General features: G+C 52.5%; 2 protein-coding genes across 3 annotated transcripts; both read left to right on the forward strand.

Annotated features, from left to right (window-relative positions):
• The first annotated feature begins 25 nt into the window (after positions 1-25).
• On the forward strand, positions 26-10,950 carry SIRT2 (sirtuin 2). The gene is made up of 15 exons (XM_041121887.1): positions 26-109; positions 215-254; positions 326-534; positions 629-735; positions 860-916; positions 1,049-1,117; positions 1,214-1,237; positions 9,338-9,443; positions 9,693-9,752; positions 9,842-9,896; positions 10,000-10,047; positions 10,147-10,198; positions 10,330-10,397; positions 10,607-10,673; positions 10,780-10,950. Exons 3-15 carry the CDS (start codon positions 441-443, stop codon positions 10,948-10,950), a joined length of 978 nt encoding a protein of 325 aa, XP_040977821.1. The 5' UTR covers positions 26-109; positions 215-254; positions 326-440.
• A 1,089-nt stretch (positions 10,951-12,039) lies between these two features.
• On the forward strand, positions 12,040-18,793 carry LOC115338182 (heterogeneous nuclear ribonucleoprotein L). 2 transcript variants are annotated; one of them, XM_030006635.1, is made up of 13 exons: positions 12,040-12,287; positions 12,984-13,102; positions 13,179-13,416; positions 13,587-13,672; positions 13,940-14,036; positions 14,118-14,190; positions 16,991-17,062; positions 17,136-17,416; positions 17,489-17,610; positions 17,686-17,887; positions 18,236-18,293; positions 18,421-18,516; positions 18,602-18,793. In XM_030006635.1, exons 1-13 carry the CDS (start codon positions 12,069-12,071, stop codon positions 18,658-18,660), a joined length of 1,722 nt encoding a protein of 573 aa, XP_029862495.1. In that variant the 5' UTR covers positions 12,040-12,068; the 3' UTR covers positions 18,661-18,793. The 2 variants fall into 2 exon arrangements, with proteins under 2 accessions (XP_029862495.1, XP_040977824.1); XM_041121890.1 differs by having other exon boundaries at positions 18,387-18,516; positions 18,602-18,792.
• Positions 18,794-18,963: the final 170 nt, after the last annotated feature.

Consider the following 18,963-nt stretch of genomic DNA (forward strand, 5'->3'; position numbering starts at 1 on the left):
GGTAACGGGGGTCGGTAGGGCCAGACCGGGGGCGGCGGGACACCCCCCCTCATCTTCCCCAGCTCCCGGTGCCCGCGGGGATGAGGCTGAGCGGGACGCGGAGTCGCCGGTGAGTGCCTGGCGGTGTGCGCCCCCCCCCCCCCCCGCCGCTGCCGCTGCCCGGCTCCGGTCAGGCCTCCCCGGTGATAGACCCCCCCCTTCCGCTCTCCCGCAGGCCTCCGACACCGAGCCCGGTGCTTCGGGAGACTCTGAAAGTAGGTGAGGGGGCGGGGGCGGCGGCGGGGGGGGCCCGGTGACTGATCCTGCCCCCCCCCCCCCGGTGCAGTGGAGCTGCTGCAGAGCCTCCTGTCCCGGACGCTGGGGCTGGGCAAGGAGAAGCCGGAGAAGGTGCTGGACGAGCTGACGCTGGAGGGAGTGAGCCAGTTCCTGTGCAGCGAGAGATGTACGGGGGTTGGGGTGCCCCCCCCCAGCCCCCCATCTTCTTCTCCCTAGACAAGAATGTCGTGTGTATTGTGGGCGCTGGGATCTCCACCTGTGAGTACGGTTTGGGGGGGATGCGGGGGGGGGGGGGTGCTGGCACCACGGGGGGGGCCCTGATGTGCCCCCTGCCCCTGTCACCCCCCCACAGCTGCCAGGATCCCTGATTTCCACTCGCCTGGCACTGGGCTCTACACCAACCTGCAGAGCTACCACCTGCCCTACCCTGAGGCCATCTTTGAGATCAGCTTCTTCAAGGTAGTCCCCCCCACCCCCTGCTTTGGGGGGGGTCCCGGTCCTGCTGGAGGGGGGTCCTGCCCCTCCTGGGGGGCTCAGAGACACCCCCCCCAATCCCCTGAGAGCTGCCTCCCCCCCCCTGCAGCAACACCCCGAGCCCTTCATTGCCCTGGCGCGGGAGCTCTACCCAGGGCAGTTCAAGGTGAGACCCTCCCTGGCCTCAGTTTCCCCTTGCTGTGGTTCCCCCCCCCCCAATAAAAAAGCCCTGGAGGGCTTCCTCCACCCTGCTGCCCCCCCAAACTGACCCTCCACTCTGTGTGTCATCCCCTCCCAGCCCATGGTGTGTCACTACTTCATGCGGCTGCTGCAGGAGAAGGGGCTGCTGCTGCGCTGCTATACCCAGGTAGGGACACCCAGCCCTGGCGTGGGGGGGTAGTTTGGGGTGGGGGGGGTCCGGGGGGGTGTCGGGGCACCCCTGACCCCCCCTGTGCCCCGAAAGAACATCGACACACTGGAGCGGGTGGCGGTGTTACTGATTTGTCATTAATTTGTTATTAGTTAGAATTAATCATATTTAGTTTTAATATTTTAGCAAAATCATATGTATGTTGTATTTTATATATTTAACCACCAACCAGTGTCTGCTGTAAAATCCCCTGTATAGCCCCGTATCAAGGCCGGAGAAATTGACTAAAATCATCTAGTAGGAACATTTAGAACTTAAATAACAAGATAAAGAAATACCTGACAACGGGGTGGTGTAAGAGTTGTCAGTACGTTACCTGACAACGGCCTGTTTGGAACGCAGCGGCCGATCCCCAAAGATAGAATGTGCAGTACAAAGCTCCTGGAAGGTCCCTGGCTAGAGCCGTTAGAGATAACTGCATAGCTACTGTCAAAAAGGATGGATTGCACCTGTTGCCATAACATCGATGAAGAAATCATAAACTCTAGACGAACTTTGCTTCATTATAATACCAAAACACACCTCCTGGTCAAAAGCTACCCGCCTCCAAGACTTACCACGCCTCGGAGAGACCTTCACTACGCCTGCGTAAAAGATATTCACATATGCTAATGATTTCCCAAAAATCTAATGAATATGTATAACTTTTCTTGGAAATCTAATGAATATGTATCGATAAGTCTTAATATAAGGTGTATTGTTTTGAAGACAGGTGTGCGTGGTTCGTGAGAGGACTCGCCCGCGCACCCGGCCGTCAATAAAGAAGTGTCTGCTTATCTACACTAAATTGGTGTTGATAAGTTCTTCATTCCGAGCTTTTTGGTAACAGTTTTGGCGACCCAGGTGGGACCTCGCTGAGAGAGACCGGAGGAGTCGGGGACCCGATCGGTTCCTGCCGGCACCGAGGATTTCTCGGGGATACCCATCGATCCCCGATCCATAAGGCTCTTTGCGACGTCCCCTGGATTTTGGTAAGACACTTCTTTTAAATATTAAGGATAGTGGGTTAGAGTCCCACCGGTATTGTTTGGGGTTAGAGTCCCCCCGAGTGGGTTAGAGTCCCACCGGTATTGTTTGGGGTTAGAGTCCCCCCCGAGTGGGTTAGAGTCCCCCCGAGTGGGTTAGAGTCCCACCGGTATTGTTTGGGGTTAGAGTCCCCCTGAGTGGGTTAGAGTCCCACCAGTATCGTCTGCCTGTCAGACGCGGCGAAAGCTGCGCAAGGTTGGACAAAAGGATCCTGAAGGAAGTAGAAGCCTAGGCGTCTGCCCGTAAGACATAAGCGAAAGCTATTGCTGGGTTGGACAATTTGGGAGTGGGTTAGAGTCCCACAACTTTTGAGGATTCTGGGTTAGAGTCCCAGCTTCAAAAGCATTTTGGAAATTTTGGGTTTGAGTCCCAAATTCTAAAGAAAGAAAAAACAAACAAACAAACAAACAAAAAAAAAAAAACCAAAAAGAAAGAAAGAAAAAAAAAGAAAGAAAAAAAGAAAGAAAAAAAAAAAGGAAAAAAAAAAAAGGAAAAAAAAAGGAAAAAAAAAAGGAAAAAAAAAAGGAAAAAAAAGGAAAAAAAAAGTGAGATATATTGTGTACTTGGAAGTATCGTGAGTGTTGTAAGTGTGGGATGTGCAATTGAGCATGAAGTGAGTCTTGGCAACGATTGTAGTGTCTCTTATTGAAGTTGGAAGTTATAAAGTGTGAATATATTTGCTGGTTAATAATTTTGCCAGGGGATATTGGTTATGACTCTTGCTTAGGGAAGTCGGCTTTGTCCGTGCCCTAGGCAAGTAGGTGGACTCCATTACCTGGCAACAATTGTTATTTGTATTTATTTAATATTTGGTGTTTGATATATGTATTTGGTATTTGAAACTTTGTATTTGATATTGGCATTTGGTATTTGGTTTGGTATTTAACATCTGACAATTGATTATTGATTTTTGATATTTGTTATATATTTAATAGATATTTAGTATTGGGTATAAACATAATGGCATTTGCCAAATTATTTAAGAGTAAGAGTATGGGAAATTTGTCCACTGATGGAAAGATACCGAAAACATCTCCGTTGGGATGTTTGTTGGCACATTAGGGTGAATTATATGATGATTACGTAAAAATCAAATGATTGAATATTGTAATCATTGGTGGCCTCTGTATACATTAGAGGATCAGGAAAGGTAGCCCGTGAATGGGACACTGAATTATAACACCATTCTGCAGTTAATGTTGTTTTGTAGAAGAGAGGGGAAATGGAGTGAAGTACCTTATGTGGATTTATTTTTTTTACTTAAGGCAGAGACAAGATTGACAGAATGAGTGCAAGCTAGTTAGTAGGGACAATTTGGTAATGGCTATAACTTTTGATAATAAGAAAGAGAAGAAATGTTGTCTGGCATGTGATATTGCCCCCAAAGAGGATGAAGGGCCAGAGTTGGATATATCCCCTCCCAGGAGAGGAAGGAATTGGGGGTGAGAGCATAGGGAACAGATGGAAGAAACAGAAAGCAGTGGAATAGAGGATACAGGGGAAGGACCGTCTGAAGTTGTGATTCATACCCCCATTTCTCGAAGAACCTGACAGCAGGCACAAACAATAGCTCCCTTGAGGCAGGGAGTTAGTAACAATGGACCAGTGTATGTAAAAGTGCCCTTTTTGGTTGTGGACTTGATGGCTTGGAAGCAGGCAGCTGGAGTATATAGAGAAGATCTTGAGAGAGTTGGCAGAGTAGTGGATACTATAATTAGAACGCAGAATCCAGACTGGAGTGATTTACAGGTGATCTTGGATAATTTGTTGGATGATACAGAAAAGCAGATGGTACTAAAAACTGGCAAAGCACAGACAGAAGTAGCAGTATTGAGTGGGACAATAGGTGGAACATTAGAACAGAATTTTCTGTCTGGGGATCCGCAGTGGGATCCAAATAACGTGGAACATAGAGAAAGGCTGAGTCGGTATCAGAAATAGATTTTATATGAAGTTAAACATGCTATCTTTGAATTGGTCTAAATTATATGAGGTGAGACAAGATAAGAATGAATCTCCCTCAGCGTTTCTGGAAAGATTGAAGGAAGCTGCCAGAAAATATACTGATTTAAGAATAGAAACAGAGGCGGCTCAGATACAGTTGGCTTTGATTTTTATGGGGCAGTCGGCACCAGACATAAGAAAGAAACTTCAGAAGCTGGAGAGAGAGGATTCAAGGAGTTTGAATAAAATGTTGGAGACAACATGGAAAGTATATAATAACAGGGAAAAAGAAGAAAGGAAAATCAGAGAAAATAGATTACTGGCCGTAATGACAGGAACAGCAGACAGAAGACGAGGTAAAAGAAGAAGACGAGGTGGCAGTGGACGGAGAGGATTTATGAATTTTAGCAATTGGAATTTTAACACCCCCTTAGGAGTGAATCAGTGTGTTTTGTGTCGGGAGGAAGGACATTGAAGAAAAGATTGTCCTAAAAATGTGCAGTGCTCAGGAGGAAATATTCAAAAGGAAGTAACCAGAATGACGGTTTTGGATGAATGAAAAGGACCAGAGGGGAACCCAGCTGAGCCTCTGGTTATAATTAAGCTGGGAAAAAAAGAAATTAAATTCTTAATAGATACAGGAACGACATTTTCGGTATTAAATACTTGTAAAGGAAAAATTAGAACAAAAACAACAAACATAGTAGGAGCAACAGGGAAAGAAGAAAACAGACCATTCCTGCAACCTCTGGATATGAAATTTGGAAATAAAATAATTACACATGAATTTTTGTATGTACCAGAATGCCCGATACCCTTGTTAGGAAGGGATTTGTTATCTAAATTAAATGCACAAATTGTTTTTAAGAAAGGAAAACTCTTTTTGAAGATACCTGAGTCAAAAACAGAAGAAATCCTAATGATACAAGAAAAAGTGGAGGAGCAGGAAATTCCACCAGAGGTAGATTTTGCAGTGATCCCTACAGTGTGAGAAACAGATATTCCTGGTAAATCAAAATTAACAGCACCTGTAAAAAAAGAGATCTAAAAAAAAAAAAAAGATACAAGAACAGTAAAAATTAAACAATACCCAATTAAACCAGAAGTTAAACAAGAGTTAAAGAAATTGATTGACAAATTTTTGAAGTATAAAATTTTGGAGGAATGTGAATCTGAATATAATACTCCTATTTTACCAGTTAGAAAACCCTCGGGAGAATACAGGTTAGTGCAAGATTTGAGAGCAGTGAATCAAATAGCCAAAGACATATATCCTGTGGTTACAAATCCTTATACATTGTTAACAGCGTTAAAGGAGACTCATCAGTGGTTTACAGTGCTTGATCTAAAAAAAATGCTTTCTTTTGCATACCCTTGGAGAAGGAAAGCAGAAAGTTGTTTGCTTTCGAATGGGAAAATCCAGAAACTGGGCAAAAGATGTAGCTGACATGGACAAGACTAACCCAAGAATTTAAAAATAGCCTGACAATTTTTGGAAACCAGCTGGCAAAAGAGCTTGAAATCTGGAAACAGGACAAACCAAGGCCTGAACATTTCCTTCTACAATATGTGGATGACATATTGATTGCTACAGAAGAAAGATCTACCTGCATACAGGTAACCATTGATGTCTTGAATTTTCTGGGACTAAATAGGTACAAGATATCCAGGAAAAAGCTCAAATAGCATGTCAGACTGTGATATATCTGGGCTTTGAGATTTCGAAAGGGCAGAGACAATTGGGAAAAGATCGCAAAGAAACCATCTGTAGTATACCTGAGCCGAAAAATATCCATGAACTTAGAGCGTTCTTGGGAATGGCAGGGTGGTGTCGTCTTTAGATCATGAACTACGGTCTAATAGCTAAACCGTTATATGAGGCCCAAAAGAACTCTTCCTTTGTGTGGGGTCCAAAACAGCAAAGGGCCTTTACAGAGTTAAAACACGCTTTAATGTCTACACCTGCTTTAGGCCTCCCTGATTTAACTAAAGGTTTTCAGCTGTTCGTTCATGAAAGACAACACCTGGCACTTGGTGTGTTAACCCAGAAAATGGGGAGCTGGAAATGACCAGTTGGCTACTTCTCCAAACAACTGGACACAGTGAGTAAAGGGTGGCCAAATTGTCTTAGAACAGTGGCTGCAACAGTGATGATTATACAAGAACCTCGGAAATTGACTTTGGGAAAAACAATAACAGTCTATATCCCACACATGGTGAAAACTGTTCTAGAACAAAAGGGGGGACACTAGCTATCTCTGAGCAGAATGATGAAGTACCAAGTAATATTAACAAGATGATGTAATTTTAAAAGCAACTAACCTGGCAAATCCAGCTGTGTTTTTAAGTTCCATACAGGAAGAAGGACAATTGGAACATGATTGCCTGGCTGCTATTGAGTATGTTTATTCCAGTCGTGAAGATTTAAAGGATGTACCATTGGAGCGACCGGACTGGGACCTGTATACAGATGGTAGCAGCTTTATAGAACAAGGAGTTCGATACACTGGATATGCGGTAACAACAGACACCACAGTTATAGAAGCAGAAGCATTGCCAAGTACCACCTCAGCTCAGAAAGCAGAACTTATTACTTTGATTCGAGCTTTAGAACTAAGCGAGGAGAAGAAAGTAAATATTTGGACAAATTCAAAGTATGCTTTTGAAGTGGTACATGTCCATGCAGCACTGTGGAAAGAAAGAAGATTATTGTCCTCCCAGGGATCAAATATTAAACACCAAGATGAAATTTTACAATTATTACAAACAGTTCAGAAACCAGATCAGGTAACAATCATACACTGTAAAACACATCAAATTAGAAACACAAAGGAAATCACTGGAAATAATTTAGCCGACCAAACAACAAGAAAGATAACAAAAGAACGAACATTGCAAATAGCATTAATTCCCTCCAAACAGTAACTCTCCCTAGGGAAAAACGAAAATACTCAGAGGAAGATGATAAGCTAGGTCAATTATTAAATGCTAAGAAAAACCTAGCCAGATGGTGGGTAACACCTAAAGGACAAGTAGTAGTTCCACCCTTTTTGATGAGAGAAATAATTCAAACAAAGCATCAGGAGTGTCACTGGAAAACAGAAGCCTTAATAACTTCCTTACAAAAAACAAGTGGTATCACTCAGAATGTTAAGAATAGCTAAAAAAAAATAACTGCAAAATGTGAAGTATGTTTGAAAAATAATCCAATAATCAGGAAAAAGGTTCAAAGAGGTCGAATAAAATCTAGTACAGAGCCTGGAGATTATTGGCAAGTAGATTTTTTAGAACTACCTAGACAGAATGGGTATCGGTACATCCTGGTGGGGGTTGATACTTTTACAGGATGGCCAGAAGCTTTTCCCTGTCGTTCCACACGAACAAAAGAAGTAGTAAAATGGTTACTACGAAAAATAATTCCAAGGTTTAAAGTTCCTATTAGAATTTCTTCTGACAGAGGTCCACACTTTGTTGCAGAAGTGGTCCAAAATGTTAACAAAATTCTGGGTATCACATGGGATTTACATACCCCATGGAGGCCACAATCCAGTGGGAAAGTAGAAAGAATGAATCAAACCTTTAAAAGACAAATAAGCAAAATTTGTCAAGAGACTAATTTAAAATGACCTCAAACACTTCCATTGACATTATTACGAATCAGAATACAGCCAAAGAGTGGAACCTCAGTCAGTCCTTATGAATTATTGTATGGGAAACCTTATGAATCTCCAGAACCAAACCCGAACATGCAGGTAAAAGGAAAACAAGATGTGTATAACTATTTGCTTTCCTTAGGAAAAACTTTGACTGCAATTCGGAGAGCAGTGGTGTAGAATAGACCATTATCCCTGGAAGTTCCGGTGCATAACTTACAACCAGGAGACTATGTCTATGTGAAAACGTGGACTTCCGAACCCTGCAGGAACATTGAAAAAGACCCTTCCAGATACTGTTAACCACCTTTACAGCTATTAGAATTACAAAATCAGATGTTTGGATATACTACATTCAAGTGAAGAAAACACCTACTCCATGAAAAATTAGCCGGGATCCAAAAACTTTAAAACTGACTCTGAAACATGTCTAATTTTTCATATCTGTTTGTGTTTGTTTTTTTTATATTAGTTTAGCAGATAATGATAATAGAAACCTGGACTGATTTGATAATCAGGAACAAAAAGACAAGTAGAAACAAACCAATTGATTAGCATTCCTGAAAAAAATGTCTGAAGAAACAATTTACCAATAGAATTACAGTAAATTGCATGATCATGAGAAAGGTTCCAATTGTTTCACCAGAATACAGTCCACCACCAGTATATGCCGAAACAAATATTGACTCTCAGAATAATAATAAATAAATATTAGATAGATGATGTGAAAGTATTGAAATAATTTTCAACACTTTCAAAGGGGGGAAATGTTACTGATTTGTCATTAATTTGTTATTAGTTAGAATTAATCATATTTAGTTTTAATATTTAGCAAAATCATATGTATGTTGTATTTTATATATTTAACCACCAACCAGTGTCTGCTGTAAAATCCCCTGTATAGCCCCGTATCAAGGCCGGAGAAATTGACTAAAATCATCTAGTAGGAACATTTAGAACTTAAATAACAAGATAAAGAAATACCTGACAACGGGGTGGTGTAAGAGTTGTCAGTACGTTACCTGACAACGGCCTGTTTGGAACGCAGCGGCCGATCCCCAAAGATAGAATGTGCAGTACAAAGCTCCTGGAAGGTCCCTGGCTAGAGCCGTTAGAGATAACTGCATAGCTACTGTCAAAAAGGATGGATTGCACCTGTTGCCATAACATCGGTGAAGAAATCATAAACTCTAGACGAACTTTGCTTCATTATAATACCAAAACACACCTCCTGGTCAAAAGCTACCCGCCTCCAAGACTTACCACGCCTCGGAGAGACCTTCACTACGCCTGCGTAAAAGATATTCACATATGCTAATGATTTCCCAAAAATCTAATGAATATGTATAACTTTTCTTGGAAATCTAATGAATATGTATCGATAAGTCTTAATATAAGGTGTATTGTTTTGAAGACAGGTGTGCGTGGTTCGTGAGAGGACTCGCCCGCGCACCCGGCCGTCAATAAAGAAGTGTCTGCTTATCTACACTAAATTGGTGTTGATAAGTTCTTCATTCCGAGCTTTTCGGTAACAGCGGGGCTGGAGCCCAAACTGCTGGTGGAGGCTCACAGCACCTTCTTCACCTCCCACTGCCTGCGGCCCTCCTGCCGGCAGCCCTACGGCCTCCAGTGGATGAAGGGTACGGCGGGGAGGGGGCCGGGGACCCCCCTGGGGTGCCACTGAGGCTGGGGGGGGTGGCGTGTCCCAGGGTTGGGTGAGGGGACAGCTCCAGGGTAGGCAGGGGGTCCCTGTGCTCCAGGATGGGGTCCTAATGGGAGCCTGTTCTCCCCCAGTTTCCCCCCCCGTGTCCCTCTGTTCCCCCCCCATCCCTCTGTCCCCACTCCCATGTCCCCCTCCTTCTGAGTTCTCCTGTCCTTGTCTCTTCCAGAAAGGATTTTCTCGTCCCTTGTCCCCAAATGCAAGAAGTGCCAGAGCATGGTGAAACCCGGTGGGGGGGGGGGACGTGCCCCCCCCATGCCCCAAGGGGGTGCGTGGGGCCCCCCCTCAGCCCCTCCGCTCACCTCCCGCCCCCCCCAGACATCTTTTTTTTTTTCAGGGAGAGCCTCCCCTCGCGCTTCTTCACCCTCCTGCAGTGAGTGGTTTGGGGGGGGGGGGCAGGGGCCCTGCAGCCCCCCCCCAGATTGGGGGGGGGGGGCACGGCAGCAGCCCCATAGTGACGTCCCCTCTCCCCCCAGGACTTCCAGAAGGTTGACCTGCTCCTTATCATGGGCACCTCGCTGCAGGTCCAGCCCTTTGCCTCCCTTGTCAGCAGGTCGGACCCCCCCCCCATGGCCCCCCCACTGCCCCCCCGTGACCATCCCCTCCTCTCCTCCCCCCCACAGGGTCCCCACCGACACCCCCCGGCTCCTCATCAACAAGGAGAAAACAGGGCAGGTGAGGAGCAGGGGGGGACAGTGGGGAGTTTGGGGGGGCTGCTAAAGCCAGGGGGGGACAGAGGGGGTTGGGGGGCACTGGGGAGGGCAGGTGCTGCTGCCCCCCCCATCACCCTTGTTTCCCCCCCCCAGAGTGACCCCTTCATGTCCCTCATGGGCTTCGGCTGCAGCATGGACTTTGATTCGGACAAGGCTTACAGGCACGGGGGGGGCACCGGGGGGGCTGTGGTGGACGGGGGGGCATGGGGGAGGACTGGGGGGGGATGCCTGGCTTTCATGGAGGAGCACCCCTAGGTCTAGACACTGTAGGCAGGCTACTGGGGGGTTAGGGACCCCCCCCCCAAGGTGGTTTTGGGGACCCCCCTCCCCTGGCTTGCGTCCCCTCCCACAGGTCCCTCTGTCCCCACAGGGACGTGGCCTGGCTGGGGGAGTGGGACGCCGGCTGCCTGGCACTGGCCGAGCTGCTGGGCTGGAAGGTAGGTGGTGATTGGGGGGGGGGGGGGGGGGGGTGTCCTGGCCTCTGTGCCCCCCCCCCCCAATCCCAGCTGCACCCCCCTCCCCGCTCGCTGTCCCCCCCCGCAGAAGGAGCTGGAGGAGCTGGTGAGGAGGGAACATGCTGCCATTGACACCAAGACTGCCCGGGGGGGGCGAGGGCGAGACCCCAGGGGACACCAGCGAGCGCTGGGGGGGCAGCGGGGACCCCATGCCGTGGGGGGGGGGGGGGGGGGGGGCAATGACATTAAATGGCCGTAGAGGGTTATCGGCCTTGTCTGTTCCCTTCTGGGGGCCGGGGGGGGGGACAGACACGGGCGTGGGGGGGCCAGGGTTTGGGTGGGAGGGGCAGTTTGGGGCCCCCTCCATGTCCCCACCAGGGAGCAGCGGGGCAGGAAGGGGGGGTCCCTGTTACTGGGGGGTACTGGGGCCAGGAACCAGGGTCACTGGGGGGGGGTCCCCAGCCCGGTTACTGAGGGGTACTGGCGTGGGGGGGGGGTCCCCAGTTACTGGGGGGTACTGGTGTGGGGTGATGGGGACAGGAACTGGGGTACCGGGATGTAACGGGGCCGAGAACTGAGATTGGGGGGGGGTATGCTGGGGCTGTCCCCGGCAGCAGCGCACAGCCTGGGGGGGGGCTCCCCCCGGCCGCCACTGTCGCCATGGAGACTGTGAACCCCCCATTTTACTGCTTTCTCCCGGTATTTGTGTAATAAAGCGGTTTATTTCTAAAACCTGGTTGCGTCCTGCCAGGCCCTGGGGGGGTCCCTACCTGAGGGGGTGCGGTGGGCAGGGCCAGCGCCAACGGGCGCGGGCCAATCCGAAGTGAAGGCTGGGGGAGGCGGCCAATCAGAGCGCGGGACGGCAGGCGCGGGGGTTGATAGACGGGAGGGTTAGCCAGTAGGTGGAAGGCTGTCCTGGCGGGAGAGGCTGAAGAGGCTGCGAGGGGCATGAGAGGAGCCAATTAGAGTCCAGGATGGTGGCTTGGCGTTGACTTTGACCAATAGCCTGACGAGCCTCTGCTGAAAGGCCCTCTGGGAGCACCCGGAGAGGCGGTAGACGAAGGCGGAGTCTGAGTGCTGGGCCATGAAGAAGGGCGGGGCGTCGTTGAGACAGGCAGTCGCTCCAGCCAACTAGCTCGGTGGGCGGGCGGACGGACGCGGACAGCGGCCAATGGAAGGCGGCGGCGCCGCTGACGGGCAGAGGCGCGGGCGAATGGGCGCGGGGCTGGCGGGCCGGCGGGCCCAATGGCGGTGGAGGGCGGGGCCGGCGACGGAGGGGCAGCGCCGTGAGCCAATGGGCCGGGAGCCTCGCCTTGAGTGGCGGGGGGGGCGGGCCAATAGGGGCGTGGCGGAGGCGGTGCGGCGGAGTGAGGCGCCATGTCGCGGCGGCGGTGGCGGGGCCCGCAGAGCGTGGAGGGCAGCGGCCGTGGGGGCGAGATGGGGAAGATGGCGGCAGGCGGCGGTGGCGGCTCGGGCCGCTACTACGGCGAGGGCGGCCGCGCTCCCAAGCGCCAGAAGACGGAGAACGCGGAGCCGCCGCCGCATGGGGCTGGTGGGCCGGGGGGGGCTGGCGGCGGGCCCGGCTCTGCCGGAGCGGTGAGCGGGGTCGGGGGGAGGCCGGGGGACGGTGGAGTCCTTGGGAGAGGGGGTGGGCATCATGGTGGGGGGTGGCACCGGGCCGGGCGGGGCCTGAGTGGGGCGAGTAGGGGGGCAGGACGAGGCCTGAGGGGGCAAAATGTCTCCCTCGGAGGGGGGTAAATACAGTGTATGGGGCAGGGCTTGTGGGGGGCCTGGGGGGGGTGGTGGTCAAAGCAGGGGCAGGCTGGGCCAGAGGGGGCTGGAAATGGGGGGCAGGGTAGGTCTGGGGGACTAGGAGAAGGTGTGGGGGGTGTTTAGGGGGTCAGGGATTGCCTGGGGGGGGGGGCATGGGGCAGGTCAAGGCCTCGGAGGGGCTCAGGTCAGGGCTGGGGTGGGGACAGGGTCTGCCCTGGCATGGTCAGGCCACGGAGCGCTCAGCACCATCAGGGAGAGGGGAAACGTCTATCGAGGGGCAGGGCTGGACCCCGGGGGCCTGCAGAGCCTCTGGGGTCAGGTTCGGGGGAGGCAGGGGTCTGCAGGGTCTTTGCCTGCATCCCCCCGCAGCGCTGGGGGCTCTTTGGTCGCACCAAGTTCAAAACTGCTCCCTCCTTTAACTGCTGAGGCAGGACTCTCAGCTGCGGTGATGGGCAGAGGGCGTGCTGAGAGTCTGCCGACAGTGGCCAAGTACTGAGCTGACTCCTCCTCTCCTGCCAGGACAACTACGATGACCCCCACAAGACGCCTGCCTCCCCGGTGGTGCACATCCGGGGGCTGATCGACGGCGTCGTGGAGGCCGATCTCGTGGAGGCCCTGCAGGAGTTTGGCCCCATCAGGTGAGGGGATGCGTTGGGGGACGCACGCAGCGGTGGCGTCGCAGTGTCGGTCTGACCATGGCCTTTGCTGTCCCAGCTACGTGGTGGTGATGCCCAAGAAGAGACAAGCCTTGGTGGAGTTTGAGGATATCCTTGGCGCCTGCAATGCTGTTAATTATGCAGCCGACAACCAGATCTACATCGCTGGTCACCCCGCCTTCGTCAACTACTCCACCAGCCAGAAGATATCCCGTCCCGGGGACACGGATGATTCCAGGGGTGTCAACAACGTCCTGCTCTTCACCATCCTCAACCCCATCTACTCCATCACGACAGTGGGTGATGCGCCAGGGGATCCCGAGGGTTTTGGGAACGCGGAGCTGGGCACGCAGATCTCTCCCAGCCTTGGCACATGCTGCTTTGGGGGGGTTCAGGGGGGTTCTGGGGCACCGCTGCTGTGCCTCAGCCAGGTCCCTCACGCTTTCTCACCTCTGCTGTCCCACAGGACGTGCTCTACACCATCTGCAACCCCTGCGGCCCCGTGCAGAGGATCGTTATTTTCAGGAAAAACGGCGTCCAGGCCATGGTGGAATATCCTTCTGTGTCCCAAGAGCCTGGGGCTACCTTTCTTGTGTTTTTTCTGCTGTGGGTTGGTTTGGCTCTGCCACAGACTGGTTGCCTCAGCCACACTCTGGCGTGTCCTGCCCAGCTACAGGGAGGGAGCTGAGGGTTTCCCAAATTATCTGTGTGCTTGGGGAGTGACGCCTGACACACGGCGTGGTCGGCTCCATCCTCCCAGACAGCGAAACCCTCCCTAAAGACACTTTCATTTCCGTAAACATCCTTAACGCTGCCAACGTTTGACTCGGTGCAGAGCGCCCAGCGAGCCAAGGCATCCCTCAATGGGGCCGACATTTACTCCGGGTGCTGCACACTGAAGATCGAATATGCCAAGGTAAGCGTCCCCACTGGCAGCGCACACCCCTTGTGGGGTGATGCCGCTGACGCCTGACACTTCTCCGGGTGTTTCTCGCAGCCCACGCGCCTCAATGTCTTCAAGAACGACCAGGATACCTGGGACTACACCAACCCCAACCTCAGCGGACAAGGTAATCTCCGATGAAGCGCTTTGTACCTACGCACGCGGTCGGGCACAGCACTCTCATACTGACCCACAATATGTAATGCCATTTGCCTGCCCGTACCTTCAGCTGGAGCTGGCGTGGGCTCGACGGGGAGGGGGCTTGGGGTGGGGGTGGGGTCGAATTGAGTCGAAAGACCGAGTGGCGATGGCCGGGGATTTCTCTCGGCGGTTTGTTCTGCGCATTGCTTGTCAGGAAGCATCGGTGTCAGGTGTGTGAAGCGAGGGGGAGTCTGCACCAGCGATATGCGGTTGGTTTTTTTATATTTAATGAGTTTCTGGTGGTTCGGTGGCTGGGGGGGAAGTGCCATTGCTTTATTGTGTATGCCCCGCTGCTGGCTCTTTGCGTGCCTCATCTTCCGAACTGGATTTGCCAAATCGGGGCCGCGTCACCTTCCTGGAGCTGAGGGGCGAGTTGGAAATGCCCCTGGCCTGGTGGGGGGTGGCACCTGGCCCATCTGTAAAACCAGAGGGGAGACACCGGCTCCCTTGAGCTTGAGACAGGGTGGGGGGAAAAAAGACACCCCCCACCCCCAAAAAAACCCTGTGCTCACAGGAGTGGACATCTCCCGCTCCCAGCTGGATGCCCTCCATGTCGGGCTGTGCAGGGTCAGCCCCGCACGAGGAGCTCGGCGACAGGGTTTGGGGTTTTTTTTTGATGTTTTCTTTCTTTTTATTTTTAAGTCAAATGCTTCATGTTTTAAAGCTGGGGTACTGGTGCTGGGTGGCCTTGACTGCTCAAAGCAAGGATGGGGGAGGAGGGACGGCGGGCATGGGGGATTCGGGGGGACTGGGATTCACTGCGGGAGCCGCCGAGCTACCGTCTGCCGGACACCCCCACTTTTCGAAGCTGCAGAGCCGTTCAGGTGCTGACGCAAGCAATGGCATTACATGACTTAGCGAGGGGCAGGGGCAGAGCTCTGCTGCCAGGTACATATGTAGAAGATGTGCAGAGCTGCAGGGGCGAGAGGGGGCTCACTGGGAAGCGGGTGGGGTGCGGTAACGTGGCCTTTCCCAGCTCCGAGCAGTCATTTGCACATAACCCCGGGGACCGTACTACAGCGGAAGTCCCGAACGGGCCGTGACCTGCCTCTGCACATTCCTCACACCACACAGTGTAGAAACCTTTACTGGAGAAAACACGCAGCATCCAGAAACAAGCAGCAGCTTGAGCTCATTACATCAAGGACACAACACCGTGGCCCAAGGACTATCTACAGCACAGAGAGAGAAAGAGGCGCAGCATGCCACAGCAGACATTTACCTTTACTTACCAAAACCAGACCAAACCGAACCCACGAATGTACACAGAACTAGAAAACACAGCCCAGAGGGTCCTCAAAACAAGCCCAGCAGCGCTCTTACCGGAGACCGGAGTAGATCTGAGGCCCTCCAAGACCTTAGGATTGCTCTCAGCACGGTTTGGTTTGGGAGGGCAGTTCCTTTGCTTTACGCTGTTTCTCCTGCAGTCCTCAACTGCCACCATATCAGCGCCAAGTGGAGAAAACAAAACAAACAAACAAAAAAACCAAACCAAAACCAAACAAACAAACAAACAAAAAAAACCACCACCAAACCAGCCAACACAAAGCAACCCAACCCCAAGGGCACACAGGTCCCTAGGAGGCCGTAGCTGGGGCTGTGTGGGGCTGGCGCTCGAGCCGAGACACATTTCCATTACAGAGGAGACACGCACATGGGAAAGAGCTACACAGAGCCAGAAGCACCATTTTGTTACAGCACAACACAAATTGCAGGAGGTGAAACACGGAGGAACACTCTCATTTATCACACCTTTATGTCCTCTCTCTCGGTACCTTCTGAGGACAAAACATCTGTGAGACCTTTTTTTAAAAAAAAAAGATTTTACTTTTTTTAAAGAAAAATTGTAGCGGTTTTGTGCCTTTGACCTGTGTTTATGACTCTGAAACCATGTGATGCAGGGTCGCAGTGTATGTTTGATGGGACGCCATCTTTCAGAACTGTGCTAACTCACTCTTGAAGCGTCCAATGGTAAGAGAAATACAGAATTTTTATATGACAATGGACATTGTACTTTGTACTCCCGCTGTAAGTAGCCCTTTTCAATCTTTGTAATTGACTCGGAATAAACCTGTATGAAACCCGGTCGTGTAAAGGGAAGAGAAGAGCAACTGTACGGTGACATGAGCGTGTTTATGCCTTGTATGTGATGGCTCGTTTTAACCTGTTACTGCTGTTGCTTTGCTGCCTGTACCAGTCTTGCTCCCTCTCCCGTTTTGTCAGGGTGGGGAGATGTCTTGCCACTTTTTATTATTTAATTTACATTTTTATTTTTCCTTTTTGTACATTAATTTTTTTTTTTAAATGGCTGTGTAGAAACTAGCAGCATCCCAGAGGCCGGGGGGCACGGAGTGGGGCGCTCCCCTCGCCGCACCTCCCTCCTAGTCAGCTTAGGGGGGCCAGGGCTGGTCCCTGGTGGGCGGGAGGGAGGGGGTAGGATTGGAGGTGGGGGTGGGTTTCTTCTCCCAGGATCGGCCCCCTCGCTCCAGCCAGGGCTCTCAGTCTCCGCAGGGAGGAGATGTGGGGGGTCCCGGTTGGGAGCTGGGCGCGGGGATTCGGAGCCAGCCCCGCCATTGCCTTCCTGGGGTAGCTGCGGGATCCCCAAAGCCTCCCTGGGGCCAGGCTTGGGTGTCAGGGACTGGAGGGGCCCCTGGCGCCCTGGGGAGCAGTGTTTTCCTCCCCCCCCCCCCCCCCGAGACCACCCTAACCTCTCCTTCCACCCGCAGGAGACCCGGGTGGCAACCCCAACAAGCGCCAGCGGCAGCCCCCACTCCTGGGAGACCACCCTGCAGAGTACGGTATGGCACCCTTCGGGGGGGGGGGGGGGAGCCACGCGACGCCAGGGGGGTCTCCAACCCTCTACCCACACAGGAGGCCCCCATGGCGGATACCACGGGCACTACCACGACGAGGGTTACGGGCCCCCGCCACCCCACTATGAAGGGAGAAGGATGGGCCCTCCGGTGGGGGGGCACCGCCGGGGACCCAGTCGGTATGGCCCCCAGTATGGGCACCCACCACCACCCCCACCGCCACCGGAGTATGGCCCCCACGCCGACAGCCCCGTTCTCATGGTCTATGGCTTGGATCAGTCTAAGATGAACTGCGACCGCGTCTTTAACATCTTCTGCCTCTACGGAAACGTGGAGAAGGTAAACGGGGGGGGGGGTGGGTGTGTTGGGCACGGAGGGGGGGGATCGTCTGTTATACCACTTCCCTTCCAGGTGAAGTTCATGAAGAGCAAGCCGGGGGCGGCCATGGTGGAGATGGCAGATGGCTATGCTGTGGACCGGGCCATCACCCACCTCAACAACAACTTCATGTTCGGGCAGAAGCTCAATGTCTGGTAGGTCTTGGGCCGGGTTGGGGGAGCGATGGACAGCCCTGCCTGTCATGCTGAGCACCCCCCCTGCCCCGGCAGCGTCTCCAAGCAACAGGCCATCATGCCCGGACAGTCCTACGGGCTGGAGGACGGATCCTGCAGCTACAAGGACTTCAGCGGCTCCCGCAACAACCGCTTCTCCACCCCTGAGCAGGCAGCCAAGAACAGGATCCAGCACCCCAGCAACGTCCTCCACTTCTTCAACGCTCCCCTGGAGGTGACCGAGGACAACTTCTATGAGGTACGGGGTGGACCCCCGCCTGCCCTCCTCCTCGCATCTGCCTCTTCCTCCTGTGTCCACTTTTTTCTCCCCCTCCTCCCCGCTTCTTCTCTCCCTCTTTTTCCTTGTCCTTTTCTTCCTTTGCCTCCTTGTCCTTTTCTTCTCTTCCACTCCCTCTTTTTCCTCCTCCCTTCTTCTCTCCTTTTTCTCCTCCTGCCGCCTTTTTCTTTTTCCTCCTTGCTGCTTTCTCCTCCTCTCTCTCTCTTTCCTTCTCCTCTCCTCCTCTTCCTCATCTTCCCTTTTCCTCCTCCTCACCCCCTCTCCCTCTTTTTTTTTTTTTTTTTTTTTTCTCTCTCTTCTGTGCCCCAGATCTGCGACGAGCTGGGTGTGAAGCGACCCTCCTCTGTCAAGGTCTTCTCGGGGAAGAGTAAGTGTGGGGGGGCAGGGAGCGGCCGCCCGGGGGGTGCTCCCTGCCCCGGGGGGGGGCGTGCGGGGGGGCAGGGCGGCACGGCCGCCGCAGCTGCCGGGCTGAGGAAGGGACACCCCCCCCGCAGGCGAGCGCAGCTCCTCGGGGCTGCTGGAGTGGGACTCCAAGAGCGATGCCCTGGAGACCCTCGGCTTCCTTAACCACTACCAGATGAAGAACCCCAGTAAGTCACCCCCGGGGGGGGGCGGGGGGGCCCCCCCTCCAAACTGCACCCCGCTAACCCCCCCCTTCTTTCTCTTCTCCCCCAGACGGGCCGTACCCCTACACGCTGAAACTCTGCTTCTCCACCGCCCAGCATGCCTCCTAACCAGGACCCCCCCAAATCCCTGTTTTTTTTCCTCAAACCCATGTTTTTTTAAAGGCTGATGTTCAGTAGTGACTGCCTGGCGACCCCCCCCCCCCCCTTTCCAGCAGCCCCCCCCCTTTTTAAGGAGAATGGTTGTACATGTGCTCAGTGCCCCCCCTCCCCGCTGACCTCCTGCCTTTCAATAAACTCGTTTGGGAAACAAACCGGGCCTTTTGGGGGGGGGGGGGGGAAGGAGGGGTCAGCCCCCCCCTGTTTTGGGGGATATTGGGCAATGGTGGAGTATGGGGGTTTGGTGTAGCTGCA

Source organism: Aquila chrysaetos, unplaced genomic scaffold, assembly GCF_900496995.4.
Source record: "Aquila chrysaetos chrysaetos unplaced genomic scaffold, bAquChr1.4, whole genome shotgun sequence".
Taxonomy (NCBI): Eukaryota; Metazoa; Chordata; class Aves; order Accipitriformes; family Accipitridae; genus Aquila; species Aquila chrysaetos.